This window comes from Cupressus sempervirens, chromosome 2, assembly GCF_028749045.1.
Source record: "Cupressus sempervirens isolate cs-2001-9-10 chromosome 2, ASM2874904v1, whole genome shotgun sequence".
Taxonomy (NCBI): Eukaryota; Viridiplantae; Streptophyta; class Pinopsida; order Cupressales; family Cupressaceae; genus Cupressus; species Cupressus sempervirens.
In genome coordinates, this window is record NC_143119.1 from 423,452,514 (window position 1) to 423,467,598 (window position 15,085).

At 38.6% G+C, this 15,085-nt stretch overlaps 1 protein-coding gene across 5 annotated transcripts in view; it reads left to right on the forward strand.

The window, feature by feature from the left end:
• The window catches only part of LOC149572902 (organic cation/carnitine transporter 7-like), a 153,138-nt gene extending 141,834 nt beyond the window's left edge, over positions 1-11,304 (forward strand). For all 5 annotated transcript variants that reach the window (XM_089813999.1, XM_089814006.1, XM_089814005.1 and 2 more), the window contains one exon: positions 10,865-11,304. In XM_089813999.1, the coding sequence (XP_089670125.1) occupies positions 10,865-11,074 (210 nt within the window). In that variant the 3' untranslated portion in view covers positions 11,075-11,304. The remainder of the gene's footprint in view (positions 1-10,864) is intronic.
• Positions 11,305-15,085: the final 3,781 nt, after the last annotated feature.

Sequence of the window (15,085 nt, forward strand, 5' to 3'; positions counted from 1 at the left end):
AATATGACCAAGAGGAATCCATAATCAAACTGGAAATTATAGCTCAACCAAACTCCAAAATCACCATTACCAGAGTCAAAAAGCCATGAGACACAAACTCTTAGAATATCAAAACCCAAGTAAAGTGGACTACCAACATAGTAAATACCATCAATGCATTCCACTGGCCTATATGGAATGTACAATCCAACTCTGCAACAATGGTGAATGCTCTCAAATGAAACTATACCAAGTATGGAGAATCCACACACTGTACAACTCCTGCAGTCAACACAACTCTGTAGATCATTGGCCACTGTCTCATAACCATAACTCCCATGCACCCCTGATGGTGAAAAGCCATCACAAGATAAACAACAAGAAATGGAACCCAAACCAAATTTTCCTGCCATCAACTCCTCAGCATAAGGATCAATTGTTAACTGATGTACATACCCTGCAATATCATGTTGATAAAAAAAACCAACCTCAGTCAACAGCTCACCATGAAGAAGTGATACAACCCACTGTGACTGATCACCAGCTAAGTCAAGAGATGTCATAGCCAAAGGAGTAGAATCAATAACAACACCTGCTAAAGCATCACTCCAAAACTCCTGCTCTAAGTCATGTATTATCAACCTGTCAATTGCAGGACCTATCACCATGTCATGCCCATCACAACTCTCATCCCAAGGCATCAAACTATCCCATAACTGATGATAAGCACTAGGAACCAAAGTACATCTTTGTATCATCATCTCATCAACATGGTCATCAAAGGTAGATAGATGAGCATACCTCACAGTGTAATGCCGATAGAATGCACCAATCTCAGTCAGTGGCTCAGACTGCAATCCAGATGTAACTAACTGCAATCGATCATTAACCAAGTTGGAACTGACTACTACCTCTGAAGACATTGCGAAGGGAGTAGTATTACTAGTGGGAACCATGCCAACTATCAGCTCACCAATGTCACACATGGTCTTTGATACAACATCTCTAGTCTTCGTGCCATTAGTACTAGAGGTCACCACCATGTCAGGCACACCACAAAAATCTGCTATAGCACCCGACTCAATTGAACCCGACTCTAGTGGGAATGAACCTGATATGCCAATGTTAGTATCAAGGATGGATGCATCCCCATCTCCACTGTCTCTAACAATCTCGGCCATGGACATCCTCGGATCACCAAACACCACAGCTTGTGACTGTATAGAATTAGGTAAAGACTGTAGTCGCTCTAACTCCATGGTCACCTTAGCCAAATGAAACTGTGACTCCTTGAGAGCCAACTGTGTACTCTCAAGAATCTCAGAAGTCACCTCAAGCTGCTCAGTAAGCTCACTCACCTCATCTTCCTTGGCCAACAATGCATCATATGCTATACTGCCCCACTCCATAAGATAATCTCTGTCAGCTACCAACTGCATATAATTTTGTCTCAAAATCTGAATAGCCTCCCATAAAGAGTGGATCTCTGTCAAGGAAAGATAACTTCCTCCCTGCTCATCACTAGTAGGAGAACCCCATCCATAAACTGCTAACAACTGACGAGCAGCATCGAAATGTTGGCAAGTGATAGCAATGTCTTGGTCACTAACTCTCAACTGATTAGACACATGATGGCACGGGCTTGACTGTCTCCTACAAACCTCCTCTGATGCACTGTCTGAAGGAGTGTCCTCAAAGTTACTAGTCTCTAGAGTATTACCATCCATATCCTGTGAATCAAATCTAAAGCTCATATCAACATACAGAGTATCAAAAACATTAGCATTGCTATCCAACTCCTCTGTACCCAAGGAAACTAAGTCTTCAAAACTGCCCACTGCATCCTCCTGGATGTCATCAATGCCAATATGATCTTGGGACTCATCTATACACACTGCCAAATATGAAATATCATCAACACATTCCAGCAAGTATGGTCCACTGGATATATGAACAATGCCCAACATTGGTGTATAAAAACTAATACCAACATCAAACAAGATACTGGCACAAGAAAAGACAACACCATGTAATCTGCTAATCAAATCCATGATAGCACCCAAACAAACACTGCTACCAAAAAGTGTTAAAGATCTCCAGTCAACTGAATCCCAAATGCCAATATAACAATCTCGAGTCCATATCCGTAAACTAGAATCAACTGGTAACTCAAGAAAACTCCTCACTTGAGTAATATGACCAATACCAACTAACTCCACATACCTGTCATGATTAGATAATGAAGTCACAATACTATCTTGGTTCACCTTCAGCTGGCTGGACAAATCATGTGAAGTACTACCAGCCTCAACCTCATGTGATGAAGCATCTAACTGTGCCTGGTACTCTTTCTCAGCAGAGTCATGAATGCTCAATGTCTGCTCATCTCTACTAGGTATCTCACCATCTTGCACAACAGCATCCTCATAATCATCATCTGAACCCACTACACTATAGTCACTGCCTGTTGTAACTATACCATCTTGAATACCTGTGGCATCACCCTTTGATGACCTGTAAACAATTGTCTCAATTTGAGTATCAAGTTGACTGTTACTATCAATCTGTGTAATATCCTTTCCCACCACCTCCTGTGGCAGAGTAGAATCTGAGACCTCTACCTGGCTATCAGCTAGTTTCTCAAACTCCTCATGCAAGTTCTTGGGAATTGTGTCATCTGTCCTGTGAGAAAATCTGCCAAATAGAAATCCAGTCAACTTATCCACCTTAGCTGGGTCAGATAACATGTCATTCATTATACGGTGGTGCTCAACCAACTGTTTAGACATGTCATGGCTTATTTTCATAAGTTTATCTCGAATGTCTAAATAACCATCCTTTCTACTATTTTGACTCTGGCTATCAATTGTCCAAGATCGTTCCCTCTGAGACTCTGTACTATACCTGTCCATTCTGGATAAAGTAGAGTGTAACTGCAATAGGATATAACTTCTTCAAACACCAAGAACTAACATGCAAATCATCAGAAGTATCATGCAACCATAGATTTGGATATGCAACTGATTAGAAGCAACATGCAACCACCAAATTATGACATGCAAGATCTGGGTAGTTGTCAAAACTGACATGCAAACTTCTACAACCACCAAATTCACCAAGATCTAACATGAAAATGATTAGAAGTAGCATGAAACCATAGATTTGGACATGCAACTGATTAGAAGCAACATGCAACCACCAAATTATGCAAGATCTGGGTAGTTGTCAAAACTGACATGCAAGATCTGGGTACTTGTCAAAACTGAAATGCAAACTTCTACAACCACCAAATTCACCAAGAACTAACATGAAAATGATTAGAAGTAGCATGCAACCATAAATTTTGACATCCAGCTGATTAGAAGAAACATGCAACCATAAATTATGACATGCAAATTCTGGGTAGTTGTCAAAACTGACATGCAAGATCTGGGTAGTTGTCAAAACTGACCTGCAACTTCTACAAACCCTTAGGCTGGCAAGATCATGGCTCTGATACCACTGAAATGTCCCTTTTCTGATTTTTCATGACATTTCCAACCTCTAATCAGATCTTTAAAATCAAACAGCTAATATCTCAAAGATCCACCAAAATTCCTCAAGAAACCCCAAATCGGGTATGTTGAAAATAGTGCTAAAAGCTTCACAACTTCACAAATTATTAATGAATCTGAAAATGGAAATTTTTACAGAACTTTCAGCAGCATAACAGCCTACAAATTGACATTTCCAGATCCGTATAGCCTTTACACAACAGCTCGAAAATGTAGGACCAAAACTATGCTCATCGGGCTCCCGAAATAGCACAAAATATGCCCGGAAACACCACAAGAACACTAATAATCTATCTCAGAAGTTTAATCACGTCCCAATATATATATTCAGATCTATTTTAACAGCTTAAAGTATAAAATACAGCAGCAACCAAAACTGATATGAAATACTCAACCGGAAACACCAAACTCTCACAAAAATACACCTGGAAACTCACAAATCTGCACTGTTCAGCACAAAGGCAAACTCTGTATGAGCATGCACATGGAATGGCTTCAAACTCCCGTCCTTAGCCCTCCTAGAAACCTGCAAACTCCCGTTCTTGGGTCTCCCTGGAAACCTGCAAACTCCCGTTCTTGGGTCTCCTTCTCCACAGGTTTGGTAACCTCTGAAGAATAACAAAGAATGAGCAAAAATCAAGTTCTGGAATGAGCCCAAAATGCCTCCAAACCTCTTTAAAAAGGGAATAACTGTAACTCACGTCCAAGAGAGGTTAATGAAACATATTTTAATAATAATTATCATTTATTAGTCCAACGGTTTCCAAAGATTAACTCCCTTTTTCCGAAACTTCACTTTCTTGGGCCTGCCTGTCTTAGCAAAGATTATTATTTTTTAATTATTTGAAAAGGGGACATGACAAGTCCTCCCCCCCAAACATTGCTTGTCTTCAAGCAATGGCTGGACAATAAACCAATCAATCCTCCTGGATCCCAAATGTAGTCATGAACTATACTACTACCAATTAACACAGACTCCTGCAAGATCCTCTGCAATATGACCAAGAGGAATCCATAATCAAACTGGAAATTATAGCTCAACCAAACTCCAAAATCACCATTACCAGAGTCAAAAAGCCATGAGACACAAACTCTTAGAATATCAAAACCCAAGTAAAGTGGACTACCAACATAGTAAATACCATCAATGCATTCCACTGGCCTATATGGAATGTACAATCCAACTCTGCAACAATGGTGAATGCTCTCAAATGAAACTATACCAAGTATGGAGAATCCACACACTGTACAACTCCTGCAGTCAACACAACTCTGTAGATCATTGGCCACTGTCTCATAACCATAACTCCCATGCACCCCTGATGGTGAAAAGCCATCACAAGATAAACAACAAGAAATGGAACCCAAACCAAATTTTCCTGCCATCAACTCCTCAGCATAAGGATCAATTGTTAACTGATGTACATACCCTGCAATATCATGTTGATGAAAAAAACCAACCTCAGTCAACAGCTCACCATGAAGAAGTGATACAACCCACTGTGACTGATCACCAGCTAAGTCAAGAGATGTCATAGCCAAAGGAGTAGAATCAATAACAACACCTGCTAAAGCATCACTCCAAAACTCCTGCTCTAAGTCATGTATTATCAACCTGTCAATTGCAGGACCTATCACCATGTCATGCCCATCACAACTCTCATCCCAAGGCATCAAACTATCCCATAACTGATGATAAGCACTAGGAACCAAAGTACATCTTTGTATCATCATCTCATCAACATGGTCATCAAAGGTAGATAGATGAGCATACCTCACAGTGTAATGCCGATAGAATGCACCAATCTCAGTCAGTGGCTCAGACTGCAATCCAGATGTAACTAACTGCAATCGATCATTAACCAAGTTGGAACTGACTACTACCTCTGAAGACATTGCGAAGGGAGTAGTATTACTAGTAGGAACCATGCCAACTATCAGCTCACCAATGTCACACATGGTCTTTGATACAACATCTCTAGTCTTCGTGCCATTAGTACTAGAGGTCACCACCATGTCAGGCACACCACAAAAATCTGCTATAGCACCCGACTCAATTGAACCCGACTCTAGTGGGAATGAACCTGATATGCCAATGTTAGTATCAAGGATGGATGCATCCCCATCTCCACTGTCTCTAACAATCTCGGCCATGGACATCCTCGGATCACCAAACACCACAGCTTGTGACTGTATAGAATTAGGTAAAGACTGTAGTCGCTCTAACTCCATGGTCACCTTAGCCAAATGAAACTGTGACTCCTTGAGAGCCAACTGTGTACTCTCAAGAATCTCAGAAGTCACCTCAAGCTGCTCAGTAAGCTCACTCACCTCATCTTCCTTGGCCAACAATGCATCATATGCTATACTGCCCCACTCCATAAGATAATCTCTGTCAGCTACCAACTGCATATAATTTTGTCTCAAAATCTGAATAGCCTCCCATAAAGAGTGGATCTCTGTCAAGGAAAGATAACTTCCTCCCTGCTCATCACTAGTAGGAGAACCCCATCCATAAACTGCTAACAACTGACGAGCAGCATCGAAATGTTGGCAAGTGATAGCAATGTCTTGGTCACTAACTCTCAACTGATTAGACACATGATGGCACGGGCTTGACTGTCTCCTACAAACCTCCTCTGATGCACTGTCTGAAGGAGTGTCCTCAAAGTTACTAGTCTCTAGAGTATTACCATCCATATCCTGTGAATCAAATCTAAAGCTCATATCAACATACAGAGTATCAAAAACATTAGCATTGCTATCCAACTCCTCTGTACCCAAGGAAACTAAGTCTTCAAAACTGCCCACTGCATCCTCCTGGATGTCATCAATGCCAATATGATCTTGGGACTCATCTATACACACTGCCAAATATGAAATATCATCAACACATTCCAGCAAGTATGGTCCACTGGATATATGAACAATGCCCAACATTGGTGTATAAAAACTAATACCAACATCAAACAAGATACTGGCACAAGAAAAGACAACACAATGTAATCTGCTAATCAAATCCATGATAGCACCCAAACAAACACTGCTACCAAAAAGTGTTAAAGATCTCCAGTCAACTGAATCCCAAATGCCAATATAACAATCTCGAGTCCATATCCGTAAACTAGAATCAACTGGTAACTCAAGAAAACTCCTCACCTGAGTAATATGACCAATACCAACTAACTCCACATACCTGTCATGATTAGATAATGAAGTCACAATACTATCTTGGTTCACCTTCAGCTGGCTGGACAAATCATGTGAAGTACTACCAGCCTCAACCTCATGTGATGAAGCATCTAACTGTGCCTGGTACTCTTTCTCAGCAGAGTCATGAATGCTCAATGTCTGCTCATCTCTACTAGGTATCTCACCATCCTGCACAACAGCATCCTCATAATCATCATCTGAACCCACTACACTATAGTCACTGCCTGTTGTAACTATACCATCTTGAATACCTGTGGCATCACCCTTTGATGACCTGTAAACAATTGTCTCAATTTGAGTATCAAGTTGACTGTTACTATCAATCTGTGTAATATCCTTTCCCACCACCTCCTGTGGCAGAGTAGAATCTGAGACCTCTACCTGGCTATCAGCTAGTTTCTCAAACTCCTCATGCAAGTTCTTGGGAATTGTGTCATCTGTCCTGTGAGAAAATCTGCCAAATAGAAATCCAGTCAACTTATCCACCTTAGCTGGGTCAGATAACATGTCATTCATTATACGGTGGTGCTCAACCAACTGTTTAGACATGTCATGGCTTATTTTCATAAGTTTATCTCGAATGTCTAAATAACCATCCTTTCTACTATTTTGACTCTGGCTATCAATTGTCCAAGATCGTTCCCTCTGAGACTCTGTACTATACCTGTCCATTCTGGATAAAGTAGAGTGTAACTGCAATAGGATATAACTTCTTCAAACACCAAGAACTAACATGCAAATCATCAGAAGTATCATGCAACCATAGATTTGGATATGCAACTGATTAGAAGCAACATGCAACCACCAAATTATGACATGCAAGATCTGGGTAGTTGTCAAAACTGACATGCAAACTTCTACAACCACCAAATTCACCAAGATCTAACATGAAAATGATTAGAAGTAGCATGAAACCATAGATTTGGACATGCAACTGATTAGAAGCAACATGCAACCACCAAATTATGCAAGATCTGGGTAGTTGTCAAAACTGACATGCAAGATCTGGGTACTTGTCAAAACTGAAATGCAAACTTCTACAACCACCAAATTCACCAAGAACTAACATGAAAATGATTAGAAGTAGCATGCAACCATAAATTTTGACATCCAGCTGATTAGAAGAAACATGCAACCATAAATTATGACATGCAAATTCTGGGTAGTTGTCAAAACTGACATGCAAGATCTGGGTAGTTGTCAAAACTGACCTGCAACTTCTACAAACCCTTAGGCTGGCAAGATCATGGCTCTGATACCACTGAAATGTCCCTTTTCTGATTTTTCATGACATTTCCAACCTCTAATCAGATCTTTAAAATCAAACAGCTAATATCCCAAAGATCCACCAAAATTCCTCAAGAAACCCCAAATCGGGTATGTTGAAAATAGTGCTAAAAGCTTCACAACTTCACAAATTATTAATGAATCTGAAAATGGAAATTTTTACAGAACTTTCAGCAGCATAACAGCCTACAAATTGACATTTCCAGATCCGTATAGCCTTTACACAACAGCTCGAAAATGTAGGACCAAAACTATGCTCATCGGGCTCCCGAAATAGCACAAAATATGCCCGGAAACACCACAAGAACACTAATAATCTATCTCAGAAGTTTAATCACGTCCCAATATATATATTCAGATCTATTTTAACAGCTTAAAGTATAAAATACAGCAGCAACCAAAACTGATATGAAATACTCAACCGGAAACACCAAACTCTCACAAAAATACACCCGGAAACTCACAAATCTGCACTGTTCAGCACAAAGGCAAACTCTGTATGAGCATGCACATGGAATGGCTTCAAACTCCCGTCCTTAGCCCTCCTAGAAACCTGCAAACTCCCGTTCTTGGGTCTCCCTGGAAACCTGCAAACTCCCGTTCTTGGGTCTCCTTCTCCACAGGTTTGGCAGCCTCTGAAGAATAACAAAGAATGAGCAAAAATCAAGTTCTGGAATGAGCCCAAAATGCCTCCAAACCTCTTTAAAAAGGGAATAACTGTAACTCACGTCCAAGAGAGGTTAATGAAACATATTTTAATAATAATTATCATTTATTAGTCCAACGGTTTCCAAAGATTAACTCCCTTTTTCCGAAACTTCACTTTCTTGGGCCTGCCTGTCTTAGCAAAGATTATTATTTTTTAATTATTTGAAAAGGGGACATGACATTCTCTCTCCCTGTGCCTGAGGTTGAACCTTAGTGACATGCTCATCATGATCATCCTCATCCTCATAATCCTCATCATTAGAGTCAAATCTATCATTCTTGGCCTCAGGGTATTGCACTGGGTCTCCTCATGCTCTAGCCTCCTCCACTACCATCGCCACCGTCGGATCTCAAAATTCCAGTACTCTTCCGTCAACTCTTCTTTCTCTATTCTTTGTGTTTGCAAGTGATAGAATGATTTTTTTAGGTCTTACTCATGCTTAACATACCCAAAAAAACAAAAAACAACAAAAAAAAATATTTTTTTTGACTTTTCTAGATGCTTCCCGTTGGTCGAGTCTAGCTAACGGGACTCCGCAAGTCAGCCGAGTTAGTTGACTCGGCGAGTCAGCCAAGACTCGGCCAGGACTCGGCTGAGTCTGAGTCTTGAGGCAGTTTGCCTCGTTTTGCTTGGCTTGCCTTGGGACTCGTCGAGTCCTGTAACGCTGATGAAAAACACACTGTGTAGTAGCCTTATGCTTTTCATCCTTAATTGAGACCAAGAAAATGTTATAGTGGGGTTGCCATTGCACCAAAAGACTAATTTGTTAATGTTTGATACAAGCACTCAACTTATAGTACACAAGAGGTGGTTAAGCCTTTGTCATGAATCCCGAGGGGAGTGCTGAACATTTTTCCAACAATCTCCCCCTTAGCACTACCCGAGGCTCTAAGGATTCAGACCTGTGACTAAGCTCTGATACCACTTGTTAGAGTGAGGTTGTTGTTGCACCAAAAGACTGATCTGTCAATGCCCAATACAACCACTCAACTTATAGTACATAGGAGGCGGTTAAGCCCTTGTCACGAATCTCGAGAGGATCGCTGAACATGTTTCCAACAAGAAAATTGAAAGTTGAGGTTAAATTATCTGTCATTTTTGAATTTTTCTATTTGTATCTTTTGTTATCCTAGATAGATATTCCTTGTATTCGCCTAATGTCTTGCCCTTGGGTCTCCAGATTTAGGCAAGGTGCCCCTTTCTTCCTTTAGGTGCAATTCACCAATCAAAATGTACATAGGACCAAAACTTTACTCAATGCAAAATACTTTTTTTTACCAGAACAAGGTCTGAGAAATATAATCTTATTTGCAGACAATGAGAAATCTGAAAAACACTATGTTGCTTGTTTGGGTTTGTTTTCAAGGTTTGAGGTTAAATGGTTTATATTAATGCATTTGCATATATAAAAATTAAAATCATTAGAAATAATCATAGTGCTCTTCATCAAGACTTTGAGGTCATTAACTTGTTGATTGGAAGGACAAGCAGTGCTAGTACTGCTCATACTAGCTGCACAATGTAAATGACTGTAGAAGGGCCCCTTGCCCTTCATGCTTGATTGAGACTATGGAAATTAGTTAGGGTTAGGGTCTTTTAATATATTTTAATGAAAATTTATTTTTCTGGATTCATGGTAGATTCTCGCCAGTCTCACCCAGGGTCCTGCTCCAAGCATCTGGGTTTTGCCTGTTTACATTCAGATGCACCTGGGCCAAATCCAGATAACTGAGGCGGGACTTTGGGTAAACATAGGCTGGAATGCGATTGGGACTAATTAGGGGTAAGCTTACTTAGAAAAAGCCTAGCAACAAAACATTGAGAGGGTCAATGCAATTGCCATAAGTTATAACAGATACTTGGATCCTACAGCATTTTCTCACCCTCCCTTGCATATCCTCTATATCTTTATTTAAATTCAAATGTGACCTGGCTGTGTGTGGCATGCAATTTGTGTACAAGATCTTTTGTGTGGCTTAAGCTGTGTCATGGTTAATGATTTCATTATTATAAAGTTTTGTGATTTTAATTTTTTCATTGTTTCTACTTCCTATTACTCAATATTTATAATGGGGTATAGTTTTGATGATAATGAATACTATTTTGTTGAATGATATTGTAGATCTATCCAACATCCATAAGGGCAACAGGCTTTGGGGCTGCAAGTTCATTTGCACGAATTGGGGGAATACTATGTCCTTTAATTGCTGTTGGTTTGGTGAAAAGTTGCCACCAAACATTGGCCATTTCTTTATTTGAATTCGTACTCTTTTCAGCTGGAATTTCTGTTTTGCTTTTACCTACTGAAACCAAAGGACAGGCCCTAACATGATTTTAAATAGATGGAATTGTGTGTTCCTTGTTTCAATTGAGGCTTTCAAATTGGTCTGAAAGTTGGAATAGAAAAGAGTTTTATGCAAATTGGAATAGAAAAGAGTTTTTACTCAGATTTTATTCACCTTATTGGTGATGATGTATATTTCCTTTGGTTTGATCATACATGATATTGTCTACAATTTTTGTCATTTTATTATTCAGAATGCGACTGATTCTATTGGCATATTTCTTGCATTAGGTATAATTTGATTTCACTAGTGGATTGATTATGTTCTCACAGTTATAATATCATTGTACTTGACATGAATTTCATGATGTGTGAATTGTATCATGTTCCTGGACCTCAAGAGACATCAATTTCAGGTTTTCAAATTAATTTTCCTTGCAATGCAGTATATGACCACCTTTTCTTTTGATGGATTTCCACATTCTTAATGTACCATGGTGGTTGTATACAGTATTTAAGGTTATTTAACAATTTGAGTGCTTGTGGAACATGTAGAATTTTTGAAGTGCTTCTGGAATTTGTAAAATATAGTAATAACCAGCTAAAAGTAAAAAATCATCATGCTGTGGTCAACTTGTCTGCTTTTTATGCTCTTCCATCTGATTTGTTATTGTATCTCAGTTGGCATCAATATCATCAAATTCTGTTTCGTGCTAGTCAAATGATAAATGAGTCATGTCCATCTCTTGAAGTCTGACTGGTATCTGTGATGTGACCTATCTTGGCTCTTTCATTCGGGCTTTGGAAGTAACTTTTCGACAAAAAAATGCAGAGAGAATAAATAATATGAAACAATTTAATGTCTGTATAGATAGGTTCTCAGTTCAATAGCAATAAGTGTTATTTTTTATTAGATTAGCAGGGAAAGGGTGCTGATCCCAAATACAACAGAAACAATAAAGACTAAGAAACGACCGTCATAGAACAAGTAGTATTGAACACTAAAGAGGACACCTAATACCGAACAATACAGACCCTAATTCTGTGAGATTTGCAAGCATGTCCAGACAATAACCATATACGTCATACTTGCAATCCTATACCTATACTTAACCATAGTAATAGTTTAAGAGTCTTTACAGTAAACCATAAGCATACTTAAATGTTCTTAAATGGTAATCAAATAAGGCACACACCCGTATCAGAGAACAAAAGATAGAGGACATGATTAACTAGGATTCCTTTGACAACAATAAGGTCATAGTTCTTTTCGAGGTCCTCCAAAGCCTCCTACCTCCTCGTCTACAAAGCCCAGTGATCCAAACCTTAGTTCCTCTGTTGCTGGCTCTCTTTGACAAAATTTTATATTTTAACCTACTTGCAGGCATGCCCATCATGACCCTAGACATTAACCCCTCTATAATTTTTATGATTGATTGAACTGAGTCCTCCAATTCCGTGTTTTTCTCAACCGTCCTATTTTCCAACAAATTCACCCTGTGTGAGCTTTGAGATAGTCTCCTTGTTCCTGCACTCTTTATTCTCCTTAATATTGTGCATAGCATCCCCCTCATCCTAAGTTATTACCATATCTTAATTATCAGATCCCTCATTCTTAAGGGCCCCTTCCGTATCCTTAGATTCAATGTCTTCCTTCCTTGTGAAAATTGCCCGCTGCCTCATCATTTTCCTCTTCTTCCTCATAAACATCTTCTTCTCATCTTCCTCTACGATACAATCTTTTTCTTGAGAGGAGTTGTTTTCCTCATCCTCAATAATGATTTTTTCGCTTTTATTTTGTTGGGCCAAGCTAGCATTTCCTAGCTTGGCAGACCTTTGCCCCCTCAAATAAGACCCGACAGTTTCTTTTTAAGGCTCCTTTCCTTTTTGTTTCTTTTCCTTTTCAATACCCTCAACAATAGCAATGGTAAGACCTTTTAGTGAGAATACCTGTGGGTTTTCTTTTTACAAGACCTAGGGAGGTCTACAAAGGTTCTAAGCTTTTTCGGGCACCCACTAGGAATTCATTAAGTGGTGGAGAAAGGTTATTGGCCCTCGTATTAAAAAAAATAATCTTTGGTCTCCTAGTGCAACATCTTAAAGTTAGGATTCTTTTTTAGAAGAGGGGTTGACAACCTCCAACCTTCTAGGAGTATTTTCAATGACTATAGAGTTGAGGGTGTGTTGTGGGAGGGAAGGAGATGGGAGCTGATTTTGTTGATCAAAATTTTGAGTGTTCCATGTGGATCCATGACCACAACATTGTTTAACAATGCCATAACCAAACCCTAATGAAGTAGCGAGCAAGCTTCTTTCTCTATGATTTTTTGCAGAAACAAATAAACAAGAAAAAAAGGCACATTGATCTTTTCCTTGTGCTTAACATGGTTTAGTAGGGGAAATGATATAAATGTACAGTCATAGATCTACCTTTAAGAATAAAATATCACATTATATGTAAAATAACTAAAGCAAAGGGAGGGGAAGAGTTCAATCTATCATACCCATTTTGAAATCTCTTGGTTGCTTGCCATCTTCCAAGAATTTTTCAATGAAACTTTGAAAATTGTCTTAGCTTTTTTTTACAATCCTTGTACTAGCTCTCTTGAGACTTATAGCTTTGGTTATCATTTGTGGGGATACCGCAATTCTACTCATTGTAACCATTCCCTTTGACCAGGTTTTGTTAAATTTTGAGGTGAAAGGATTATTACATTCCTTAGATGACCATAATGAATAGGGTAAGCTATACTGCACAAACATATCCCCAAAGATCTAAGATTTCTAGTGCCTCACGATTAACTAGTTTAGAGTGTTTATGAGGGTCACCCATCTCTCCAAATTTACTTAGAGCCAAAAACCAACATTTTCTAATTTTTACCACTCTGGTTTCAACTGTATTTGTATGCCTTGGAAAGACTAGCTTGATGTTGTTTAGTAACAATCATCTCATCAATAGTAAGAGTAGTAATGGTAGTACTTTGGAGAATGAGATAGTTTGTAGCAATTAAAACTTGCCCAAAATAAGCTTTACTCCTTGTTAAATCCCTTCGCACTTGGGATGCCATCATTGAACATCAAGTTTGTAATTTTGTGGGGGTATATTTCTCGGACTTTAATGATTTTTTCTGTTAATGGAAACAAAATTAGTCTTTTCAACCAAGTGAAAGGTATTGTTGATGTCACTTTTCTGTCCACTACAACATGCAAAATAAAATACCATCCAATCCTCTCTTGAAAATGAGAACTTCAAATGTTGAACAATGTAACAAGTGTGTGATCAAATGAAGCAACACCAAGGTTTTTTGTGTGCTAGCAAATTGGTGTTGGATATTACTTAGTTAATATGACACGATCTTGCTAATAACCATGAGGGGACTTACATAAATGTCTTTGGACTTAATCAATTCTTTTCATATGAAGTATTGATGATCTTATACAAAGCAATTGGAACTTGAACTGAATTGGCTTTAATCTTTACCTAAAAACAATAAGGAAAGTGTATAGAGAATATAAGCTTCAAGGACAATGATATTAAGAGATGGTGGTTAGATGAGTGAATTCCTTAACCAAGCTTTGCTTTGCTAAATGAAATGGCTACATAAAGATGGTATAATCTTCAAAGCTAACAATTTTTTTTCATATAGCAATCATTCATCCAAACACCCAACACTAGCGCAATCCAAATGAACATTCCACAAATCAAACTTAATTCTTAAATTGAGTTTAGACTAACTGTGCACAATGGTTTGCAATGAACAAATAACAAATGGTATTGTTAACATGGATTTCATGACACATCTTCAGATTTCTTCATTTCAACCAATTAAATTTAAATAGAACTTGGAGAAGTAGAAACTAGAAACTATGCAAATATTGAAACAACACACAAAGATCCACCATATCTTTAATGAAATTGTATATTAACTTTAAAATTGCCTTGGCAACAATTTTTGATCTCCTCCTGCTACTCTAACATCTACCATTCTTATGACTAATTATTTACAAATGAGAAGGCCAAGTTTTTTTATTGATCTTTCAATTACAATGAAGGATTTA